Source organism: Pholcus phalangioides, unplaced genomic scaffold (genome assembly GCF_987345545.1).
Source record: "Pholcus phalangioides strain wild (caught in Gottingen) unplaced genomic scaffold, Ppha-v1.0 ptg000004l_1, whole genome shotgun sequence".
Lineage (NCBI taxonomy): Eukaryota > Metazoa > Arthropoda > Arachnida > Araneae > Pholcidae > Pholcus > Pholcus phalangioides.
Genome location: NW_028301597.1, coordinates 17783775 through 17809453, shown reverse-complemented (window position 1 = coordinate 17809453; position 25679 = coordinate 17783775). Strand labels below are relative to the sequence as shown.

Here is a 25679-nt window from a genome sequence, read left to right as displayed (position 1 = left end):
GATGGACTAGTATTTTCACTCATTTATGAACACTGTTCATCGAATATCTTATACCCATCGTACGAAATTTAGATACAGACAGAGTACGGGCGTACCTCTCTCTTTTTACGCGATTAATTGGTTCCACAAAACAATCGCATGAGACGAAATTGTGTAAAATCAGTTAAATTTAACGTGGTTAAAATACGGATGTATAGGGGTTTCCTTCAGAAGGATAAAAAATGCCTAACTTGCAGAGCAATAAAATAATTTTCTTTAAATTCATTAATTATTCAAATATAAATAAATCTCTCGTCAATTTAGGTAAAATGAATAAATTTAATTAATACATTTTACTTCTGTCGTCACTACTTCTGATTGATTCTAGTAGGGATCCGGAAATTTCACTACCGGTACCGACATATCGTCCCCAGTACATTTTGCCTGCCCTGATCGTGTGAGTGATCAAGTGATTGTGTGAGTGACCGTATTGGTGAGTAAAGTGTGAGTGACAGAGTGAGTTTGTGATTGATTGTATGAGTGAGTGAGTGACCGTATGAATGTCAAAGTGAATGCGAGTGACTGTATGAGTGAGTGAGTGAATGAGTGATTGATCGTGCGAGTAAGTGTGAGTATCTGTATTTTTAAATGAATGATCAAGGGAGAGACTGTATGAGTGACCAAGTACTTGACCGTGTGAGTTACTAAGTGAGTGACCATTCTGGTGATCAAGCTAGTGACCATATGAATGACCACGGAAGTGACAGTATGAGTGATCAAGCTAGTGACCGTATGACTCACCACAATCACTTGCTTATTCATACAGGCACTTACTTGGTCACTTACCTACTCACTTCGGTCAAGGCAGGAAAAATAGCCGACGCGTAATGCCAGAGGCGAAATTTCTGTAAACTATTCCACTGTGAATGTGGATGTTTTCTATTCTGAAGAGCCTTTTATATGCTAGGGGCTGATAACCTTTTTTTAAAGAAACAGTCGAGATCCATGTGAGAAGCAGTATCTTTTGTCTATTTATAAAAACTTTGAAAGCAAAACTAGAAAAGTCTGAATATCCCTCGCAAATATGACAATTCTAGATTCACTCTAAGATCGTTATCTTCTATTAAAATTCTAATGTTGTATTATCAATGTGTTATCAAAATAGGCTCATTAGTGAGAGAGATTTGAGTATCTCTTTCATATTTGCCTCATTTACATCAATAAATTCAACGGATTTGTCATTTTAATTAAATCAAAACTCAAAATTACAAGCCTATCCAAACTACAGACAAAATTTTACGGGTCGCTATATCTAAAATTAACTTCTCAAATTGTGTTATAGCGAAATCGAGTTAGGCGAAACTGCGTGATCAGAGGAATACCTGTAATTGGAAAAGAAATAGTCGTAAATAAAGAAAACACACGAATCTATACACAGGGCGCATATTTACAGAGCGTATAGCATTTCATTAGCTTTGACCGTTGATAGTTGAGATGTACTTCCAATTAGAAAAAGTAACCAATTAACACGTGGCACTCAGGTATGTCATTCATGTTTCTAGAAGTTGTACAGTTAATAAAATAAAACTAAAAAAAATATTTTATACAGCCCCCGTGTGCTCAAAAACCCAGTTAGAAAGTTGTTGCCCTAAAGTTCCCGTTGCCAACAAAAAAAAAAATTACATATTCCAAAGTGTTCGACGAGATATTCAAATAGAAATAAGGGGAAAAACAGTATATCACATACGGGTAAAACGTTTTACCCGTATATATAACACTGGTTTATTTCCCAACTTTTTCCTCTGTTTTGGAATTTGAATATCTTAACGAATATTGCACTTTGAAACGCAAGATAAACGCAAGATTAACGATTCGCCAATAAAATGTCATTCGTTCTGTTATCTATACACCCTGTACATAAAACCGATTTTCTCTGTGTGTGTTCTCTATACAAACCCATAATTTTAGACCGATTTTCGCAAAATGTTCCGTTTTAGATATATACCAAACGAGACCCGACTTGAACGATAGGCTGCTTTAAAAGTTCGTTATGGCAGGATAAATACCAGAAATGGGAGGAAAAATTGTCGAACAACAATGATTCCTATACCTCAACAACGATTTTAGATTAATTAAATTAATTACTTTGGTTACCTTGGCTCCCTAACAATGAATTTCGAACAGGTTTATCCCTTTACAATGGATTGAAGCTACTTCAATGCACCCAGTAAATAGAAAAAACTCGGGCAGCACCGGGTATTATAGCTAGTTAAAAATGAAATGCATATTTTACACTCTTTTTCAAAACCGGCATTTATAACGACGAATCGTTAGGTAACTCGTAATAACTGACTATTCGTGGCTGTATCACACGTCACTGAACGTGTGATTTATGTAGTTTTTAACCAGCTTTCAATGAATTTAACTCTCAAGATCGTGTGAAAGAAAAACTGAAACATGTTACATAATGAAAACACTTTCCGCCGAAAATTCTAATAACATGTCTGGTTATCTAACTATAATTATGATTATTGAAGCAATTTTATTATGGTCGTCAATTATTCCATAAGAGCAAGAAAAGTGAATTTTCTTTTTTTGAAGGATGGAAATATTTACTGCTGAAAATAAACAATCTTTTCCATAATTAGTGCTGCTATAAATGGAAAGAAAACATATCATTTCCATCGTTAATTATTATTCATCTTAAATTCGAATTGGAATAATACTCTGTCATTATCAGTAAATGACAGTGAAAAAGCAAGTTTTTTCTTTGTCTCGCTCGTATCGGAAAGAAGTAACTTACAATAATGGTCGTCTATATCGCAATTGATTATAAAATGGTCGACCAAAAAACGATATTTGATATGAGACATCAATTTCACCTGTAGCAGGAATCAACGAATAAATTATAACTAACCGATTACTAAGCAAAATAATCAATGAATGATTAGTAATCTCGTTCCCGTGGATGTACACAGGATTATCTGATCAAATGAAGAAAACCATGTAAACAATATTAATTATATCTCTTGCTCAGTTTGATGAGTAAAATTAACAAAGAAATTTATGTGTTTCAATTTCGATAAAATAAATGCCTTAATTGTCTACTATCAATTGTGATTTTATCAATTTTGTATGAACATGCATTGAAAACTTTAAATTGAACTTTGAATTTCATATACAATATCAAATATCCGTATTTCTTTGCCTATACCCCGTGAGCCTATTGCAGAGCTTACGTTGATGTGGGACATAAGATGATAAAAAAAAATCCAAAAAAAATTTTTACATTAATAGAATCGTATAAAGGTTAAAATATCAGCTATTTAACGTGTATTTCACTGATTGGTTCTGAAAATTTAGTAAATATTTATTTGTAGAATATGTAGGCTATACCAGAAAACGGTAATTACAGTAGAACTTGGAAAATTCCAATTTTGCATAATTCGAACTTTTACGAAGTCCCCTTGAGTTTTCTATCTATAAAATATCTATTTATAATTTAGTGTTAAAAATTCTTGTTTAGTTCGAATTTTTTTTTTTTTTTTTGGAATGTTTTGTATAATTCGAAGTTGGAGAAAGAAAATCGCCGATGTTTGTATGAGCAAATTCAGTTTGGAAAAATTCTACAAGTCGGACTTCGTTTTATTTAATTAAGTTGTCAAGCCACAAATTTTCACAAACAAATAAAAGTTTCAAAATTCTGTTTTTCTCTTCCCTTTCTTCGATAATTCAATTAAACATTGAAATGGCCCATTTAAACATTGTTTAGTGCATCGAGAATATGCACCACTTGATTCCGATTATGTTGTTCAAACTATGGACCAAGGTGTACCATTCAAAAGCTGAGTTTTTTTTTGTCATTAACAGTATGGAAAGAATATGAGAGCACCAATTTTAATATGCTAATGAAAGTACGTTTCCTTGTCAGCATAAGAATGATAAGTAAAATTTGGGAAACAGTTTCGCAAGGATGATCAGGAAGTGCTTCCGTAAATCAGGCCTTGACATGGTCAAGAAATTCTTCAGTGATGCTGATTCTAGAATAGAGGAATGATGTTGCAGCTAAGATCAACTATGGAAATTACAAATTATTAAAATTTGTGAAACAGTTTCGTAACTGATGATAAAATTCAAATAATTGATAATTGTTATCCTATATGAATGTTGATGATTAAGTTGCTATTTGTGTCATTTTATAGATCCAGGATAGATAAATCGGATGATTCGAACTTTTTTCCAGTGGCTTCAAATTATACAAGTCTGCTGTATATGAAAATTGGAATTAAAGTCCTGGTGGGTGCGGTGCTTACGAGGGAAAAAAAATGTCGATGAACGTAAATGTAACTAAGTTGAAATGTGAGTTGACGGCGGCAAGAAATACGATACTTATAATCATGATGATGCATGTACCTCTGACGAGAGAAGAAAGAAACTTGATTCTCATATCCATTTCTATCAATTATTGTAAATCAATTGATAATAGAAAAAATTGATGCATTTTTGGCGATTTCAATGATCGCCAAAATTCTTGGTGCATATGTAAATTATATTGAAATCCATAGTGGAGGGGGAAGAGGGGGTAGCGCATATGTGTGCATTGTGCGTTTATTTATTTTTTTGTTTTCTGGGCTGCCCTAAATTCTCGCAACCGGTTGGCGGTGAAGAGGCTGAAGAGCCAGAGAGAGAGGAAGAGATAACTCAACGAAAAGTGAGAGTGAAATCAAACATAGACGAGGTAGTAAATTGTCTGACACGCGTTGTTGCAAACAGAATCAGTCTCGTGTCCTGAGGCTACGTCAGAATATATTTTTTTTCCTTTCACTATTTTACTGTACGTATAACTGTTATTTTACTTGGTGTTTTCTCTTTCTCCTACCAATCAGGAGGCAGAGGATAATAAACCGGCGGATAAAAAGTTCTAATCTGCCATTTGAGTGGTTTAGTCGGTTCTTAGATTTCATGGTGTGAAGGGTGAGTACAAAGTGTTCAATTGTCTACAATTTTAATTCCAATTAAATAACAATGTTTATATTACGATGTTATTAGCTGTTCGTAAGTAATTAATAAACTATATTTTGAGATTTATTTAAAAATTTAATTTTTTATATTAACTTTAAGGTTTTTCTGATTTTACGATACCGATATACATCGGTAAAACTTGTCTAAATTAGACACGAGCTCCATCAGAATCTGTCCAAATTGGGTATCTAATACAGAGGTATAGTATTATGGACATCTTGTGTTTATAGATTGTTTGTTTGGTTCTATTCAAAACTGTCCAACGTTGGGGCCAAAGTAACAGGTTTTACTGTAACTTGTGAGCTCGTATTTGAGTTAGTCAGGAAATATATTTTCAAGTAGAGTTATTGAAATTCTTGGTTTGCTTGAAGTTAAATGCAGTTTGATAATTTTTTTACTGTGCAGGTAATATTTCGGCAGAAATTCCTTTTTTTTATACTAAAAGCAAGTGTGTAAACAATTGAATAATTTTTTCACATGAAAAGGATGCGAAATTTTTAAAATTAAACACTTCCGGAGGGAAAATAAGAACTCTGTAGGATATTTTAATAACTGGTGAATCTTGTTTTGTGATTTCATGTGGCATTTATTCCTATTACAAGACAGCATTTGAATTTTAGCAGCCAATGCTAAAGTTGCTATAAAGGAGAGTATACTCGTCGGCCATCATCGAGCAAAGAACAAGTTTGCGCGCAAAGTGATTTCTTGGAAATCGTTTAAGCAAATGGGGAACAGCGATTGGTTATAGCGATAAGACTTTTGTTCAAAGATGGTAGATGAGTCAGCCTTATAGCGTATTCCTCCACGTTAGCCGGTATGCCGGGGAGAAAGGAAAGGAAACCAGCATGCAAAAAGTATCCGTATTTTCCGACATGTCGGGAAACTAGAGCGACAGATTCTGAAAAATTCTTAAATATCTACTGAAAATTCATTGAATTAGCTGAATGCATGCAGTGATCGTTATTGGACCTCTTCCATTCCAAGAACGAACCAGACCCCAGCCTTAAAAAAACTGGTGTCTTCTACGGTATTCCGGAAAGTGCAAAGAATACCGCATTTCCAGTGGCTTTTGTTGCCCTCCTGGGTTTTATTTCACCAGCTTATACTCGAAAATATTTTTTTCGCAACTGCTCTTGTGGATTTAATGTGGACAGCAAGTGCATATTCTGATACACGTTCCCAGTGAAAAAAGCTGTAAAATTGACGAGTTTTCAAAACTTCGTTGGTATCTGCCTAACATGGGTATTAGTGATCAAAAATACCATTCCTTATCTGGGATTTAGCATAGTACCTGTAATAAGTTCGGACTCGTGACCCGGAAGATCGTACCGATCTTTATCTTTCCCAGGAAGCAGTCTCGTTTACTGACTGTAGGTAGATGGATCACCATTAGTCAAATCGTTCTTTCAAATAGTTGTTGGTAAAGAATATACGACAATTGACATAATTAAAGCACGTGTCTTAATGGAAACGTATCTTTCTGTTTACGTTTATCTTGATTTAAACTTTTTTCCGAAACTTTGAAATGTTGACATAAATATTCAATAAATGGGTCAAATCCGCCTTTTTGACATCACGTTTGAAATACAGAAAGTCCGTTATAACGAGTGATTAGCTCTTTGACCACCGCCTACAAATGTTACAAAACATTCGCTTATAACGAGAAGTTTGTTTATAACGGCAATTTTTCTCGTGATTGTGAACTGTTAAAATGGACTTCTGTAGTTTTAGGGCTGCGGTTCTTTTGGTTTTACGATTTTTTTTTTTTTTTTTTTTTTTTGAGAAGCTGACTTTCCTTAAGCATTATTAAACAAAGATTGAATTTACCTCGCGAGTTCAATTTTGAGCTAATTATCTAGTCTCGGTGTATAAAATGGTTTCAAAGTGCCTTCAGGAATTCACAGCCTCAACCGGCATAGCGGAAATTTTTGAACTCCCTGTAAAATACCCTTTAACTCTTTTTAGTTAATTTCCTGATCCTCATAACTGCCACAATTAATCTCCACTAAATCTTCTAGAAATTGTCACCTGTCTTCAAGAATGTTTTCCCGATTGCGTGAACTGATAAATGCCCTCCCCCTCCCAAATACCGAAAATAATTCGTATCGTACGAAACCATACCGTTTTTATTTATGCTGTACACAATCATACACTACCTCGAACTAAGATGCATCCTTCTGCTATCAGACTTTGAAACGGAAGCCGACTCCACCCACTCAGTTGATCGACAATTTAGGGGGTGGGAAATATTTACGCAGTAGCTGAGCTCGGGATTGCCCAAATAAGGGTATTTTAAGTAGCCGACATATTTAGTGATTGCCGAAATAAAGAGGAAGTTAGACGAGATATCTCGGCGGCCTTTACTGCACTTGAGGCCCCTGGGACGTGTGGGGGGGCCCCCATGCGTTACAATACTGAGCACGGAGAAATGACTACATATTATGGTAGTTTGATTCATATCGATATATCTATAAATTATGCAAATCTTCATCCCCGATTTTAGTAAGTTTAATTTTTTAAAGATAAAATCTTAATCTATGAAGTTTCGTTGAAAATAAGGACTTTAAATGAAGTCAAGAGCATCGCGCTATTCCTAAATGTTCCTTATGAGTCGTATTATCGCCCTAATTATGATAAATACGGAATAATGGCAGAAAACGTGGTTACATCCAAAGTTTTAATTGGCGTTATAAGCAAAGTTCGTTAACATTCTCTATGGGAATTAGAACTACCAATTATTGACGTTATGACCAAATTGTTGCAACCGAAGTCATAACGGTTGAACTGCATCTACAGCTTCACCAACCCCCTTGCTGTTAGTCGATTTCAGTGTCCACATACATGGATTCATTCTCTTGCTCTAATCTCGTAAGCGTATAAATATAATTGCTAATAGATTATTGTTTAACATTCAAAGCATATTAATCTTCAGTATTCCAGGTATGAAAAGTACGCAAAAACTTTGCAGAGAATCACGGTGTGATGACATTTTTGGCGCTATTCCATAAATTAGTGAAATTGAAGAGCTATGCTCAGTATTTATTTGATCGTTACCCAGAAAAGGTTTTGGATCTTATGCAGCTGCCCCGAGGTCACGCCATATAACTTCCGCTAATGGGTCAAACATGAATGCGAATTAATGAAACATTTAGTGCTCATTCGTTTCCGTGCGTTCCCTTCCTGTTTGAGAATGAAAAAAAACAAGTGCCACAAAGAAATGTTTACTTTATGACGCGACATGAATCTACGTCGGTGCCGCTAGGCTTTCCTTGTTTGTGCAGTTAAAATTCCAAGATTTGCTATTATCACGTTTTAAATATGTATTTGAATAGCTTCAAAAAAAACTGTTGCATAAATAATGTAGCTTTTCAGCAAACGAATTTGCATTCCTAGATCCATTGATCGCAGTAACCCTAACTGCTTCACGGGAAATCTGAATCCACACTTTAAAGCAAGAATCGTACCTTGATCTGACATGGGTTAGCTTTTAAGTTTTCACAGCAGGTGCTCAACGGTTTCCGCAGTAGTGGTTAGTGACGGACTCGCATCGCGAGAATATGGGCTCGAAGGTTGTTGCACAGTGGTTTTTGGCCGAAGTTGATGTGGTCCGAACTTCGACTTGCGAATCTGCACCAACCCTCCGTTAAAGTTTCGGCAGAGAGCAACACGCCTGCAACGGTACAAATATTCAATCGTTACACTTCAGTCAATTTGGAATATAGATGGCAGCACCGAAAAATCAGACTCTACCCTAGATACGCACTCGGACTGGGCTTTTTTTGTTAAGTAATCGCACTTTCAGCGCAACTCTGAACTACGGTGACTGACTGGACCGTAGTTGTACCAATGCCTTCTATAGCAAGAAGCCTCCGAGCGAAACTTTGACGTCAGAAGCGTCCACTTTACTTGTAGGCGTTGGATATAGCAGTCCGACGTAAGCGAAAGATTTACCCCTTTTTTTTGCAGTATATTCGATGAATATACATCACGAGCGTCGCGCGTAGGCTTTCTGCGAAAGGTTTGTTGTTCTTGGTTCGAAAGAAAAGATCTGACGTAGCTGTTTACCTTGTCCCAACTTTACATCCAATCATTAGTAAGGTTTGATTTTTCACCTTCAAGCTTTTAAATGTGAAAGCACAGCAATGTGCAAATTAGATGCGTGAGAAAATTGTACTGGCGTGCACGGGTTTTTTTTTTTTCAAACTTATTTAATAACACTAATCAACAATTTATTTTTTCAATGTTAAAGATAATTTTAATGGTTTTTAGGCTATTTGGGGCTGCTTATTTCAAATATGATGCTGGTTTAGCCACATTGACCTAGTTTTGAGAATTCATATATTCAACTCAACAGTGTGATTTCTATGCGGATTGTGTATTACTATTGAAATTTAACTTCCACTTTGGCTCTAGTTTAAAATCTTTGTGCCCGAGTGGTATGGTGGTAAGATACTCGTCTACCATCGTGAAGGTTGTTGTTCGGGTCCCGGGTTCGAACCCAAGGGAGGATATATTTTCCCTAACGAAGCGCCTTCACTTCCAACCCATCTAACTAATGGCAGTAAATTGCGATATGGCCAGAGTTGGTGTTTGAAGTAGTTTAAGTTTCGATTATTTTTGTCATTATTTTATAGCTCTAATAATTTAACGCTTAAATTTGAGTAGGTTAAATAAAAACACATCTAGGATTAAAATAATTCTAAAATTAATTTTGAGCTTCTCAAGCTTTTCTTTTTCTAGACGTCACCCCTGCCGTGTACGAGGAGGGATATTTGGTTTCACTGTGAATTTTTGGTCAGATTTTATTTCCATCTGTTTTCAGCTGGATGAAACGGGAAATCGTAGAAAATCTCGGTCACTGATCTGTTTCTTCAGCTGTACATTTTAATGAGTTGATGCATATATATATACCATATCGCACATGGTTAGACTAGACAAAATATTGACTTTTGAGTCTAGTAAAAATACTGCTTAGAGATCAGTTGAGTAAATCGAATTCTGGGGATAAATCTCCTGAATAAGAGCAGCATATTCAACAGTGAATTTCCAAACACTTGGTATTTGTGTGTGTGCCTCTTATCAAGTTGTAATTATCCAGCTTTTGGAATTCTAAAACAATTTCTAAAAGAACGTTCTAGAAATGGGAGGCTTATTATACGGCACGTGTTGATCTGGTAAACCCCACATGCGGTTTATACCTTATTTCTCTCGGACTTTCTGCACTCGATAATTTTTCAAGTTGTCAAGTGACGTCAGATTACTGAAAATCTGGAATCTTGCGTAACAAGCCTCGGTCCCTCCCCCCTCGAAGTAACTTGGTTCAATGAAGGGGGAAAACCTTCAAGAACCGAAAATTTTCATGAGGCGTTCATCTCCACTTGCGAAACTTTTTTTCTTTGGTAAAACCATTATTAAGAACGATGACCGGCTCTTACGTGAGTCAAGGTGGGCTGATAAAATAGCCGCTCTATATTGACTGTCGGCGGAAATGCCCCTGACCTGAATTGCAATTCGTTGTGAAATCCCTTTTCCTTTTTATAAACATTTTTCCCATACATATAATACTCGTGATAAGAGATTTCGAAATAGTGAGAAGAGAAGACACGTGTGGCTAAGGTCAAATGTGAGGTGCTAAAGACTTGGGAAACTTATTGTATCACCTCGGAGACAAAAAAATACTATCCACAACGGATAGAGACGTTAACAGCTGAATACACATGCTCCATAAGGGGACAAGTGATTCGATTCGAAATTTTTTTCGCTTCGATCTGAACTTATAAAATTTCGGAATTTTTAACCTTTGATATCGGAACTTGATAAGGTGAGACTTTTTAAAACATACGTTTCAAAAATTTTAAGATTTTAAGTAATCCGAAAAAAGGAATTTAAGATTTCGTATGACGATTGGAGGTAGCATTAGTTTTCAAAATTTAATTTGTTTTGAAACCTGTCGTGTTGATCAAGGGAGTTCGTTAAAAGTCGCCATCGCATGTTAATTGGTGTTTTTATTTGGGGATAGTAAGCGATTAGTGTCGTTACATCTTCAATAAATTTGTACTAATTTTCCGGTTGGAGCGGAAAGTGATAGCGAAATTCTCCTTTAATGTAAGATTTCCGACAATTGACAAACCCAAAATTGCGGCAGAACTTCTTAATTTAAAATATAGTAAAATTATATCTATAATAGCGCGAATGAAGACGGCTGTTTCCACCCTTCCACTTTTTTGCATAAAATAGAGGAACTTTAAAAATTTAAAATTGAAATAATATTTATGGATGTCTTTCAAAATATGAATGATCCGTGGACGAATTAAACATTTTCTTTTTAATACGAATGTAAAATCTGCAGATACATAATAGGATTTTCGTAAAATTTACTATACATATTGACGTTTGGTTCCTTAATTGATGCTACTCAATGTTTTTGTTGGATTTTTCGGGATGTAAAATTAAATTTCAAGTATTGTAATTTCCAGTAAGAAGCAGCGACTCGTGTAGCTGTGAAAGATTTCCCCTGGTAATTCAAAGCGGATATCTAATATTTTCCTGAAATTCGGACTTTTAAGGGCATTTTCATTTTGTTAACGAACTTTTTTAATGTAACTTAGTCTTGATCAAGTTTAAAAAGTTCAATTTTTCTCCAGAAATGTCAAATTCTGCGTGATTTTTATAATTTTTAAAAATTCGAACGGTAAACTTAATGTGCATTAATTTGATATTAAAGTGCTTATAATAAAATATCAAATAAAAATAAATCGGGCTTACACTTATCAGAGGCGTGTAAAAAGCCGCATCGTTTCTGCGGAAAAATTCTTTGTAATTTTTCTTTGTGAAACTCATTTATTGGAGTTTGGAAAAATTGTTCCATAGAATAATAGAATGGAGTAAAATTTTATTTTCTAACTTTTTCTGAATTGTATTCCAATTTTTTAAAATATATCGTGAAAATATTTCTCGGTCATCAATTTTCAATTAAATCTCGCTGTCAAAACATTAAAGATTTGTTACTCTTGAGCCAAGTTTTTCATCCATTTACTTTAAACTCAATGTGCTGGGACGAGATGCCCTAGCTTTGTGTAGATAAGATTCATTTGAGGTCTCCCTTTTCCCCCATCACTCTTCATTGGTAACCCTATAAAGGCCTCGGTCAAACAATATATTGAATGAATAAATAAGTAAATAGATAAAAAAAGTCTTACATCGCAGTATTATAATGTATTTGTATATAGCACTAGCTGAAGAACCAGGCAGGGCCTCTGTTCTGTCCAGCCAGGGATGTAAGCAGTTTACTCATTTGAGTTGGGCGATGCTGGGGATATATAGCACTAGCTCTTACCCGCGACTTCGCTCGCGTGAGTTTGGTGATCTGAAAATTTCTCGATGATTTCCTATAGAGCTGAATTTTTAGAAAGTCTATATTGCAAAATATACTGACTAAATTTCATTTATATCTTCATCGGATTAGGCTGAACTAATTGCCACATATATTTACCTATTGAACACCCCCCCTTTGAGGGTGAATTTGGAAGAATCTCTCGGGAGCCTACCTTACGAAATTTAGTATTTTTATTTATAGCTTCAGCGGTTTCGTCTCTGCATTATTTCTCTTCCCCGCGAAGAATCATTCGCCAGGTCGGGGTTAAGTATCTTATGCCCCCCCCCCCTTAGGGGTCAAATTTCGAAAAATGTTTATTCAGTCTTTACATAAAATGAAACCGCTGATCAAATTTCATTGATAGTTTAAGCTGTTTCGACTCGGCATGATTTCTGTATATAACCTTTGAACCCCCTTGGGGTCGAATTTTGAAAAACGCCTCCAGTGAAAACACACCTAGTTTCATGTTTATAGCTTCAGCGGTTTTGGCTCGGCGATAACGAGTCGGTGAATCAGGACATGCTATATACAGTGTCTCCTGTAAGTGCTAGCACGGCCTTTATCTCAACCGTCCGTCGTAGAGGATTGATTTATAAAATGCTCAATCTTTTCAAAAATTGCCCTGTAGTAGTTTTGAGTGAAAATATTGTAACAATAAAAAAATAGATTTCTTATTACGGTCCCCATATATGCTCAAGAATCCAACTCCAAAGTTGTTGCCCTCTCTCTCCTAGTGCCATCGAAAAAAAATTCATGTTTCCAAGTGCAATATTCGAAAAACGAAACTGAGAACAGCGTTAAATGCGGAAACCAGTTTTACTCGCATTTAACTCTTTCCCAAATTTCCTCCGTTTTCTAATGTCTGAATATTGCAGTTGCCAACAAAAAAAAAAAATTCATGTTTCTGTCCGAAGACACAGGGCAGCAACTTTCTAATTGGGTTTTTGAGCGTAGGGGGACCGTATAAAAATTCTCTGAAAATACAGCGTTACAAAATTTTCAAAATAGGCGCAGAGTAATTTTTGAACGACTGTTGAGCATTTTTTAAAATTAGAATCTTACCTCTACGACGAACGGTTGAGATAAAGACCGTGCTAGTACTTACAGGACACCCTGTATATCGGTTACACATAATAGAAAACTGGTGGGGAGAGGAAAAGTAAATCCGCTTCTCAGAAATCTTTTTCCCCGAAGTCTTTCTCATGTATTGAAATCTCTGCTAGCTCAGCTGCAAATCCACATGACTCTGCCACTATTACATTAACTATTACATGTACAAAATATACAGTAGCATGTATAACAAGAATATTGATATTCCCGTTACAATGATGTAAATGTGATAGCCACAAGTATCCTTGTCGCTATTCTTGTGGGGGTGCTAAGCGGGAGGACACGAATGGTTTCATAACCATTACATGTAGTTTTATTTTATATAAATTTTATAAATATAACCAGCCAGAGCGAGTGAACCAAAACAAGACCGAAGCTAATCCTTAGCTAAAGCTCTCTCCAGACAATTCCCCCATTTTAAACTAACCCCACTTTGCTCACAAATAGGTTTAGGGCGAGACGACTCGACCTGGCAGTTACTCATTTATATAAATATATGTATTTCCCTTTTCCACTATTCAAGTTCTTCGTGCATTTCATGTCCACAACACACGTGCCTACTCATATTGTCGTATTCATGTTGCTCACCGAATAAGGTGCTAAGCGAGTGATCCCTAATTGTATATATTCCTCCACACAATATTTCTATTGTATATATTCATCAAATCCACCTGAGCGAGTGAACTCAACCCAATAAAACTGATGCTGGCTTCTAGTCCGCAAGTTATCAAACCCATTTGCTCACCAATAAGGTGTTAAGTGAGATGACTCTCCGATGGATATTTTGTTTCACAATACGATTCTAATTGTTTTTTTATGTATCCTGTATATATGATAACAGATGAGATGGCATGGGGCCCCTCCAATTGCTTTTAAAATTTACCTCCATCCTAATATGCGTACATTCATCCGTCTTAACGAAACCCCGGAACTTCAACTTCTAACCTCATGTCTTCTGTAATTACAATTAACCGCGGCAGTACCCAATTGTCCGGGAAAAATAGTTTGGAACACCTATTTTGTCAAAAAAATTTAGACTGCCACGATGCTGGGCTGGAAAAGATCTCGTCAACGGGATAAGTCCAGTGGCAAAGTTCTGGTGTTCATTCATATACGTAAAGAGGTTAACCATATTTCTGCATTGGCGCACTGTTAGTTTCTTTTTAGTTTTTTGAAATTACTGGCTGTGTGTATTTGAACAGTGATAAAAGAAAAATCGCGTAACGCGCTGTCCTGTTTGAATTAAATGAATTGTTGATTAAAATAATTGTATGAAATGTGTGTCCGTGGACGATAAGATTGAAAACTTCCATCTTATCCTCGACGGTGCTACGAACTTAATTTGTTCTATACGTACATGAATTTTATTTAAAAAAGTCATCCTCACTTATTCCTTGCATGATCTATCCATGGAATTTGTTAGTATTGGTGGACATGAATGCCGGAAACTGAATTCGAACCCACACATTCACAGCCAAAAGCTAGCACGCTAAACTATAGTGACTGCCAGGCGGCATTTCGCTATGGTTTTTGTCAGCAATATTTGCAGCGTAGGTTCAATTCTAAAGTTTTGCGTCATGAATTTTATGAATTCAGTTTGTTTTATTGATCTCGTTGGAACATTTGCTAATGGAGGTATTCAGTTGTTTGACGACTTTTATAATTGCTTCACGTGAAGGCAACTCGCTTCTACTCTACCGTTATTTATGATCATATACTCGAATTGAATTTTGTGCATAACATGCTTGCGCAACCATTCCCGAAGGTCGATGATGGCATAGTTGTATTTGTTATTTTTCACCCATTTTATGACCACTGATGTTGAAACGTTTAGAAGTGTTCTCGACATAAACCTGTATCTACGAACCTCGTATTTAGCTTAATGGAAATACATGTTATAATTTTCGCGTTTGTGTCAACGTTGAGATTAATGCTAGGCGAGATTCAGTTCTAATTTCAAATTAACTTGCGCTGCAACGTGTTTAGGTACGCACGTAGAAAGTTTTATGAATCAGTGACGTGATGGTCCTTGAAATTTTGATACGTGGTCAGACCATAAACAAGTATCCCATGACTTATCTCCAACCCCCCCCTTTTTTTTGTAAAAACTTTAATACTTCTCACTTCACTGATACGATAGAGGGCGTGACTACGTACGCACAACTTTTCGCAAATCCTTTTAACACGTTCATTACTTAAAAGTGTGCATATACACTACCAATCCTTCCTAGGAGAAAACGTGAGCAAGATATTGAAATTGATAATTATTTCCAGCTGTATATGAGAGTACGTATTGCGCTGTTTGCTTGAAGCTGTCAGTTGTCTGCATCAGAATACGTTTTATGCAATATTGTATACCTTGACAAATTGTTTCGGTAATGGTCAACTTGGTGATTCTTTTCATATTCTAGGAGAATAAATTGCTGAATAATCTCGGGAGTCAATCACTGCCTTGGTTTTCCTCCCGTTCTTTCATTATGGACGTCCCGGAATCGAGCAACATTCCATTTTTTTATGATGGGAGATCGGTGTTCATCACAGGTGCAACTGGTTTTGTTGGGAAAGTGAGTAAAGTTTCAATAATTTTCTAACACAAACAATTTAAAGTTTTTTCGAAGATGTCCTTAGAACGTTTAGATTGAAAATTGTTTCTTTATAATCAGTTGAGTGGATATTTCAATAAGTTAGAATTATTGAATTTTTTTGCATTCGTGGGAGTGGGTAAACCTTGTGTATTATGGGGATTCGTGGTTTCGAACTCGGAATTTTTTTTTACGAGAAGCTGTTTTAATAAAAACTAACATTATAGGTGTTGCTGGAAAAGCTATTACGTTCTTGTCAAGGCCTGAAGAAGGCATATATTTTAATGCGTGAGAAAAGGGGCAAAGATCCAAGACAGCGGCTGGATGAACTGCTTAACTGCAAGGTAAAGCTTGGTGTTTATTCTAAATATATCTTTAAAAAAAAAAAGTGTTAGAAATTTCGTTCTTTATTCGAATATAACTAATCGTTCATAATGACTGCATCAGTAAGTGCTTTATAACGTAACGGCTTGCGTATTTGATCAGTTTATTTGGATTTATACATTTGAAAGTGATGATTTTTTTTTGAGAATAAATATTGGCTTTTTGTTTTACTTGATAAATATTTTATTTTCCTAGTCAAATGAATAAATTGATTTTATTTTACGAAATGAAACAAGGCTATTGAACAAGCTACACGATGATCAACTCATTTTTGATATTTTCAGGTGTTTGATCGTGTAAAGAAAGAATTCCCAAGTGCAGTTAACAAGGTAGTCGGAATCACTGGTGACATGTCGTTGCCGAAACTCGGAGTTTCAACATCAGACTTGAATATTTTATCCGCAGAAGTTTCAGTGGTGTTCCATTCTGCAGCTACAGTGAAATTTGATGAACCATTGAAGTAAGCCAATCTTAAAATCATACATTGGTAAAAGTTCTAAAGCTTATTTGGAATGAGTTTTTGAACGGTACAGATCAGTAACCTGTCTAATAAAGCAGTTTCAGTAATATGTAAGGTGTATTAGAGTTCCCCGAATTTTTGACGCTAATTCGAATATAGTAGCAAGTGAACGTGCACGTTTCTTGGGAAACAGGGAACGTCGATACTCGGTATGTTGGATGTGTCGCTGTGAACAAGCCGGATGTGTCGTCGCTGGACAAATGTCCAAACTCGGCATTGTCTACATACGATTTCACACCCGTGATTCCGATCAGAGCAGTCTGTCAAGAGCAGTCCGAGCACTCGGTGAGCTTTAAGATATCACTTGGGATGAGAATCGGAACTATGGGTGTGAAATGCAAGACTACCCATTTGAGTCTGGAACTTTGGTTCCCAACGTGGGGCAATTTTAGGAGTTCGAGAATGTCATTAACAAAGAATTTTTGCATTTCTTATGGTTTACTATCGAATTCAGTTTTTAACTATTTCTACGTACTTCAGTTATATGCGTTTTGAAACTACATTTGTTTTGCTGTTTTTTGGGGTAAGTTTGACTAACGTTTTTCCTTGATACCTCACCTATCCTTCCATTCTTTTTGTTTTTCTTTCATGAATGTTTTTCGGAAGCTCTAAATATGGGGGGGGGGGGCTTCTTTCAAAATGTCGTCAAGGCTTACATGGAATTCGTAAAAAAATTATTGAAAAACTTTTGAATGAAGAAATGTTTTTCGAAAATAGGTGAAAGGAGTAATTTTAAACATTTCAGAAGCAATAAGAGGAGGAATAATTTCAGAATGAAAATGATGAAAGTGGGAAAATGATTTCGTAATTCATGACCTATGGAAAATTCCTCCAGCTTATTGGAGATTCATTATCCTGGAGAAATTTTTTCATTAAATATGTAATTCATATTCCACATGAAAAGATAATTCAAGGATAAATGGAAAAAAAATTCGTTATAAATAAAATTAAATGTAGGGCTTCCTGTTTAGAGCTCTGGGTCCCGTTGTGCTCACCCGTTAAGATGGCATGCACAGTATGGAGGGGCAGTTTAATTACACATGAACCAGAGGTAACTCCAAGGAAATTTACTTTTTACCTTCAAAAAGGCATCTAATTCACAAGATTGGAATAAAATTTTGAGGCTTTTTTTTTTCAATATTTTAATTTTTAACCATCTTTTGGGAGGTGTATACACGAGACCCATATCATCCCAAACGCGTCTTTAATTGGTGGATCAGATGCTTAGGTGGGGCATGGCGGAAAAATATTGAACCACTGGTCTTAAGAAAAATAATTGGCTCTCCTCTCCATGCAATGTACATAGTGACGTCATTAATGTGGAAGCACCTCCCGACCCATAGTGTTACTTGCACCCGGCATACCGAATCGACGATTCTTTCTTCCAAAGCATAGATGAAATCTCATGCTACCGTTTGTTGGCTCTCCCGAATAACGCTCGAAACTTAGTAATATCTCGTATTCATTACATCAACTACATCGATTTTCGATAAATTCCAATTATTTCGAAAGCTTGGATTTTATGCTTTACATTTTACAATCTTCGGTCTTACAATACACAATATTTTGTCTTAGGCAAGCTGTAGATATGAACCTTTTGGGTACCCGTAGGTTACTTGAACTGTGCCATCAACTTAAAAACATCGAGGTAAGATCTATTGAATATTTTGTTTCAGATTAAAATAACGAAACTGTTGCAATTTTGAGTAGTTTTTGAAAACCAATTTCATGATGCAATTTTTTTTTCGAACTTTTCAGTCCATCGTCCATGTGTCCACTGCGTATTGCAACTGCAATCTAACAGAAGTGGATGAAGCCATTTATCCATCGCCAGTCAACCCACAACAAATCATTGATGCTACAAAGTGAGTATATATGTAACTAATACAGAACATTCGAGTCCAAACGTAATTGAAGATTATAAATCCTATGGTGATTGTGTGTGAATTGGTAAGCAACGTTTACAATACACCAAGGCTTTCTACGCCAGTGACGGCTATACTGCTACCCGTTTTCACTAACGTTAAATAGTAGCTTAAGGGGGTTCATATGAGCAGACTCATCGTGCATCTTTGCCGAAGAACAGGTTTGCCGCTCCAAGTGATTACTCAAAAGTCGTCGAAAAAATCGAATGGGTGTAGCGTCAATGCTTATGTCACATCTGCACTCAAAGATGATTGAGTCAGCCAGGTATTTTAAGGAGCTCTAAGGTTATTCAGAACACGCGTTTCAGAATCTATGTGGATGAGTTTCTACACTAAATTCCTCTGAAGCTGTACTATTTTACATAGAAATGATCTAACCATTGTAATTAATCTTGCCATCTCTGGGGCCATTGTCGCCGTTGGCTGAATTGGGAAGGCTGTCCGATACACATTCCCATTCAACCATATGCGTGGTTTAGTGCAGTGACTCAAGGTTGATACGACGCAGAATCGAAGGTAACTGGAAGGTTCATGGTTCCAATCTCGCCCGTAATGCTTCACCACCCCCCTACTTAGTCTGATTTTTCGCCGTACACAGAAAATGATGCTTGTTTAAAGAGTGGAAGTAACCTCTGACTAAGATTCGGATTATTATAATTTACTCATGATGGCGTTGGGTTTGCAAAATTAATTTTTTGAAAATTACAAGTCTTGCAAAAACATCAAATACTTTCATTTTATTATTCGAAAAGTAATAAAACAGGCTGCTGGCTGATCCGCCAACGCCCCCGCAGCAAACGCATGACCCCGCACCACTCCAGTGATGTCGGGACGTTTTAATAAGTTTTCAGCAAAAGTGAAGAAAAAATCGTTTAAAAAGGGGAATAGCGTCACGGGTGGAATTCGAACCATCAACCTTTTAGGTTGCTTTCGATTCTTCGTACCAACTGCTCTAACAGCTTCTGCTAGCCAGTTCTAATTAGTGTATATTCCCGTTTTAACGAATTTTTTCTTATTCCCCAGATAAGTTCACAAAGGAACAATGTAAAAACCTAGAATTCCTTTATAACGAAATTTTGTTATAACGAAGTGATTTCTCCGGGCATTTGGTGTTCAACTATGCCAATTCTAGAACATCCTTTTGTCTCTAATGCACATGCGCTATTTATATAATAGCATAATAGCAGTAAATAATTTTTATTTAAACTATTATCTCCACATATCATTCCCAGATAGTCCTTTGCGTAAAAAGTGGAGAGCACAGAGCATTTTGGCAATACCTCGCACTAAATTACCACATTAGATTCAGTATTAAATTTCTGAGAAACCGTGCAATTTTTTAGTTTAAGTATTTTATGAAATGCGCATTACTAATTGTAATTTTTCTGAATTTTTCCCCCATGTTGCAGATGGATGTCAGATGAAGTCATAGAAAGTATCACTCCAAAAATTATTGGAGACAGACCAAATACATACACGTTCACAAAAGCTCTGGCAGAGAACTTAATCGTGGAGGAGTGCGGCAGTTTACCTGTTGCCATTGTTAGACCGTCGATAGTGAGTGCGTCTTGGAAAGAGCCATATCCAGTAAGAATTTCTTGGTTCTGTTTTCCCTGTATATCATCGTATATAACATCGGCCGGGAATTGCCTTTTGAAACAAACTCATATTCGTGCATTGATAATCTTTTCTAGGGCTGGATTGATAATTTGAACGGACCAGCTGGAATTATTGTTGCTGTAAGTGGCATTTTGTAGTTCCCAATTTTTTTTCCAATTTTGAAACTTGTTCTTAAAGGCTGTTATTTCAGTTCTTTTTAAAATAAAGTTTAAATATTACCTATGTTAGGGTGGAAAAGGTGTGCTCCGGACGATGATCATCCACGGTGAAGTGGTAGCTGACATTATACCAGTAGATGTCGTCATAAATCTCATGATTGCAGTTGCGTGGCACACAGCTATCAGCAGGCGAGTGTAAAGTTGAATATATATTTTAACGTTTTTTATCTTACGGTTGGTTCTTTAGAGACCAACCAAAACACGTGGAAAAAATCATGTATGTGTTCTGGACATGTTTTTAATTTTAATGTTTCTATGAGCAAAATTATATTTTCTTCCACACATCGCGTATTTTTAACTCTTAAGTGCTGAAATGAATGAAATTTTTTCGTAAATCGAACCTCGCAACTTCAAGAAAAAATTGTTTTCATTAAAAAATATCTAATAAAAGCGATGTTTTAAATTGAAAACGTTGGCCTTTAAGAGATTAGTTATTTCTCGTGCTATTGAGACATTGATTAGCAAACTTGCCCAATTGCTCTTGCTCAAGGGATCTTGTATAAGAGACCCAAAAGCACCCGTCTTTAGAAAACATGCGTAAAGAATTGTCTTTTCTGTAGGCCAAATAGCATCATGGTGTATAACTGCACATCTGGTGGACTAAACAAGACTACGTGGGACGACATCATGGCTGTGACTTATCCGATGATACTAAAGTACCCCAGTTCTGAACTTTTTAGGTACCCACACGGGAGCTTCAAGAGAAATCGCATCTCGAACAACCTTTCCATAGCTTTTCAACATTACTTGCCAGCTATTCTAGTAGATTCGCTAGCATGCATGTTCCTGCAGAAACCAGGGTAAGAAATCATTCTTATATGCAGTATCGCGGAACCAGGTTTACAAACTTCTAGGAGGGGTAGGTTACGCCTAAACTACTCGGAATCGCACAGCATGTTTGGAAATGCTTCCTTGCTGTGGAAGGCTATACAGAAAACATCGGAAGTGAAAGGACTGCGCGTAGGGGAACACGCGCTTTAACCTTACACGCCAAATTGGATTGATTTTTTTCTTCTAATTTTTTTCCCTTAATCTAAAGGATCAGAAATCGGACGTCATTCAAAAATTTCTTTTCTGGAATTGCCCATGGCCACAGAAACAAACATTTGAGACAAAATTTATTGTTCCTCTTTAAAATGGTAAATGGGCGATTTTAAATTTAGAAGTGCTGAAATGAAATTTTTTTGTGAAATTCAGCTTATTTTTCCCTGAAGGTGCGAGATTGTAAAGTGCTTCAACGCACGAAAAATAATTTTCTAATTTATAAAAACTATGTTCCCCACGGGAACATTGGCCGTTAAAAGATTGACCAGTTACTTTTTCGATGCACATTTATTATCAAAGGTGTTCGAAGTGTCATCCACGAGCTGAAATGCACGTCTGCATTTGCAGACGCATTGAATTTTGAACGCTCTGGAAGATTCCGGATCATGTTGCCTGTATTGCATGGAATTCCTAGACAAGTTCCTAAGTGCTGTCAACAGGGTGTCGTACACTAATGTGTTGATATTCTAGTCTGGGAAGTCCGGAAGTAATCGAGGTATAAATCCTGTGATGGAGCAGGTCAATGCATTAAACACCCGGAGCCACCGCTTCCGCATAACTCCATCTAACGCGTCAGGAAAACATTTTCGACCATACTACTAAACCAGACGTGCACCTAGTGTATATTCCACTGCGGAGCTTCTAACGAATTGGTAAATGTTGGAATGTACGTAATGAACCTTCCGTGAAGTTTGTTTCTGTGTAATGCTTGTTATGTGTAGTGTTTGCCATCTGCAATTAATTTTTTTGTTTTTCTCAACTCATAGTGAGTGAAGTGTAATGAATGAATAATTGTAACTTGCTCTGAGATGGACTGAAATCGGACAACGCTATGTAAGCACTCGGACTGTTAGGTACTCGCTTCCGGCGCAACTCGCTCGAAGTCTGGATACACACCTACCCTTCCTAGAAGTTTGTAAACCTGTGACACCCCGTATACTGACTTTTGGCCGAACTATTTTCGTTCCTCGAAAAGATAGCGCTGGGATATTTTATGGGAAAACTGAGAATTTGAATGCATTCTCAAATGTATAGAGTAGTTGCAAATTTTCTCGAATGTTTCTCAGTGTAAATATATTTTTCAGAATGATGCGAGTATACAAGAAAGTACACAAAGCCACTCAGTGTTTACAGTATTTCACTACGCACGAGTGGAAATTCAATTGCGATAATGTACTTGCACTTGAAAATTCACTCTCGGAAGAAGACAGGAACGTAAGTTTTTGAACTATCATTTTAATCAACTCTATATTATTTACCTTGAAATTACACTAGGATGTCGAGTCTTTCAAAATATTTATCATTTTCATTTCAGACATTTTTCTTCAACGTGAGCTCATTGAATTGGGTTGATTTTTGGGAGAATCATGTCATAGGTTGTAGAAAGTACTTGCTCAAAGAAGATCCAGCGACACTACCTCAAGCAAGGAAAAATCTCCGCAAGTAAGAATGACCATATTTTGAATTGACAGAATATTCATACAGGTTGTCCCATAAAGTTTAAAAATTCATAAAGGAATTGGTATGTTTTGAATGTGGTTTTTCAAAAAGTTTTATTTTTTTGGGGGAAAAATAGTTAACCTCCCTCACACGCGATCGTCTCTTTTGCAGCCAAATGTTTTCACCATGTGTAATAAAAATATGCATTTTAATACCCCTGATTAAAGGTCACTGCTTTTAAGGATCAATTTTTGTCCCGCAGGTAACCGCAAATAGGTTTCACTATTTCAAATTTTTGCCGTCTTTGGTGCTGCTCGAAGTCCAGCAGTGATGATTTTACCTGAGCCTTACTTCAATATCGTGTTCGAAACGTTCTTACAGCTTCAGGGGATTCATGGCCGAAATAAAATTTCAATTTTACTTTATCAGCACCTCCTAGAGATAGGCCTCTGCACTGTTTGCCATAAACGTCATTCAGACTACCTAGCATGTTTGCCACGTTTTGAAACACAGCATCCTATTTCGTTTCTTATTTTGGCGTAGAATCTTTCTGGTTGGATCACAAATACAGCATGGTGATTGGATGCGGGACATAGAAATCGCTAATTCTGAGCCCGATCGTTTCTTTTCCGCACAACGATGATACTGGCCCAATCAGGGAATTTGTTCTGAATAATCTGAGGGAAAATGGACTAGCTGACGTCACGAGCAGTGCGCGGAGGCCTATTTCTAAGTGCTGGAGCGCTCTAGAGGACGTGGGTTTGATTACCCGTGAGGGCAGTTGAGTTTTCTTTCCTTTCTAAATTTTCGCATCAGTTAGCTGTTGAAAACCTTCATATGGATAGAGAAGAGTGATAATTCTCGGATAAAACATCCCCCCCCCCTCCTAATAACTTTCCGCAAACTAATTCCTTCAATTTTTATGAATTTTTAAACTTTTGAATGCACGTGGGATACTGTACTACAAAGCGTTGCAAGGAGAAGACTGATCGGTTCCCATATTCTCTGGTTGAATTTTAGCTGCCTTTTTTTTAAATTGCAAAATTTTAGTTGTCCTTGGTCATTGCTTACCTTATGTTGAGTAAGGAACGAGTCGAAAGTTTACTTTTTCAGTCTCCTCCTTTTTTAGGATTGCTATAACAGCACCAATTTAGTCAATGCCCTATAAGGTGTCATTCAAGTATTACGTCAGCATCGGGGGGGGGGGGGAAAGGAAGGGGTTTCGGATTTGCTGACTTTTGATGACGGGGGGGGGGGTGTTTGAAGGTTGTTTACGTCATCAACCACCCTTTTTGAAGATATGAAATATTCTAAGCTGCTGACGAAATTTCGCTGGGAAAGGGGTGTTTTGCTGACGGGGAAGGGGGCTAAAAAATCTGCGTAATACTTGAATGACCCCCAAGGGTAAAATTCAAGCTTTTCCCATGTATGTCATATCACTAAATGTTTCACTTGAAATTATTCCAATGCCGGGATTGTACTATAAAAGTTTATTTATAAAACTTGGTTGTTTTTTTTCAACAAGCGTACCGGTTATATTCGCGCAAATGCAACCAATACTTATTGGCTGCATTTTTAGATTTACAAAAACATTTATGAAACTTTTTTAATGTAATGCCGGGCTAATGTTTCATTAAATGTGAAATATTATCAAATCACTTAATCGGTATGCAATACTAAGCGTGCTAATTAACATGTATTTTTATTTTGTGTTTCAATTATTGACTTTAATCCCGGCAGGAGGTACATATTGTCCCAGTGTTTCCAGCTAGCTTTCGCAGTTGGCGTGTGGCAAGTTTTTGTGTCCAGAATGCTTTCAGTTGGTGACGTGTGGGATACACTTTCATCGACTGCGCTCATGGTTCAAGATCTTTTCTAGAAATGCTGTCAAGATTTAAAAGCATGGGCTTATCGACGGAAATTTCCGACTGAACTGGAGTGCCTGCCGTACTTTTTTTGCATTTATTGTGAACATTTTCTCAATCGGGAATCGATTTATGAATTTTTAATGTTTATTTTAAATCTGTTCCTTTTTTACTTTTTACTCAGTATATATTTTGAAGTACCCGAAATGTTTTTTACGAGTAATCGGATTTCATTATCTCATTTGATGCGAATGAAGATGCTGAATGTAAATTTTATGTATTTACTCTGACAAATGTAGAGATGATAACCGATTACATCACTTGTTAATAATGTATAGTTCCGGAATAAATGTTTTTTTTTTTTTTATAGCTTGGTATGAATCATTTGAAAAATTGAACGAGTATGAAATACAGGGTCTCATGGATTCATAGTTTATATGAATTTTTTGAAAACTGTTTAGCAAGTTATCGCATTCAAATATATTCTCAAGGATTTTGCTAGTTGATAGAGGGCGCTGCCTGGAAGCAAGATGGGAGTGATTGAAGGATCCAATCTCTTCCGTGTCCGAAACTTTTATGAAGCACGCGTTTGCGA

At 36.5% G+C, this 25679-nt stretch overlaps 1 protein-coding gene across 5 annotated transcripts; it reads left to right on the top strand.

Moving 5' to 3' along the window:
• Positions 1 to 4355: 4355 nt before the first annotated feature.
• Positions 4356 to 25445, top strand: LOC149086629 (putative fatty acyl-CoA reductase CG5065). 5 transcript variants are annotated; one of them, XM_089231022.1, is made up of 14 exons: positions 4356 to 4717; positions 4866 to 4953; positions 15898 to 16050; positions 16296 to 16412; positions 16737 to 16912; positions 18548 to 18620; positions 18731 to 18837; positions 20307 to 20484; positions 20592 to 20636; positions 20746 to 20864; positions 21296 to 21535; positions 22865 to 22994; positions 23095 to 23222; positions 24960 to 25445. In XM_089231022.1, exons 3-14 carry the CDS (start codon positions 15964 to 15966, stop codon positions 25096 to 25098), a joined length of 1539 nt encoding a protein of 512 aa, XP_089087148.1. In that variant the 5' UTR covers positions 4356 to 4717; positions 4866 to 4953; positions 15898 to 15963; the 3' UTR covers positions 25099 to 25445. The 5 variants fall into 5 exon arrangements, with proteins under 5 accessions (XP_089087148.1, XP_089087146.1, XP_089087150.1 ...); XM_089231020.1 differs by having other exon boundaries at positions 4627 to 4953; XM_089231024.1 differs by lacking the exons at positions 4356 to 4717; positions 4866 to 4953 and adding an exon at positions 4967 to 5034.
• The last annotated feature ends 234 nt before the right edge of the window (positions 25446 to 25679 follow it).

Excerpts from the sequence above, each read along its gene's own strand:
- LOC149086629 (XM_089231019.1), top strand. Across the intron at positions 16,413-16,736 it reads ATGAACTGCTTAACTGCAAG|GTGTTTGATCGTGTAAAGAA; the intron begins GTAAAGCTTGGT and ends TGATATTTTCAG. Across the intron at positions 21,536-22,864 it reads ATGTTCCTGCAGAAACCAGG|AATGATGCGAGTATACAAGA; the intron begins GTAAGAAATCAT and ends TATATTTTTCAG.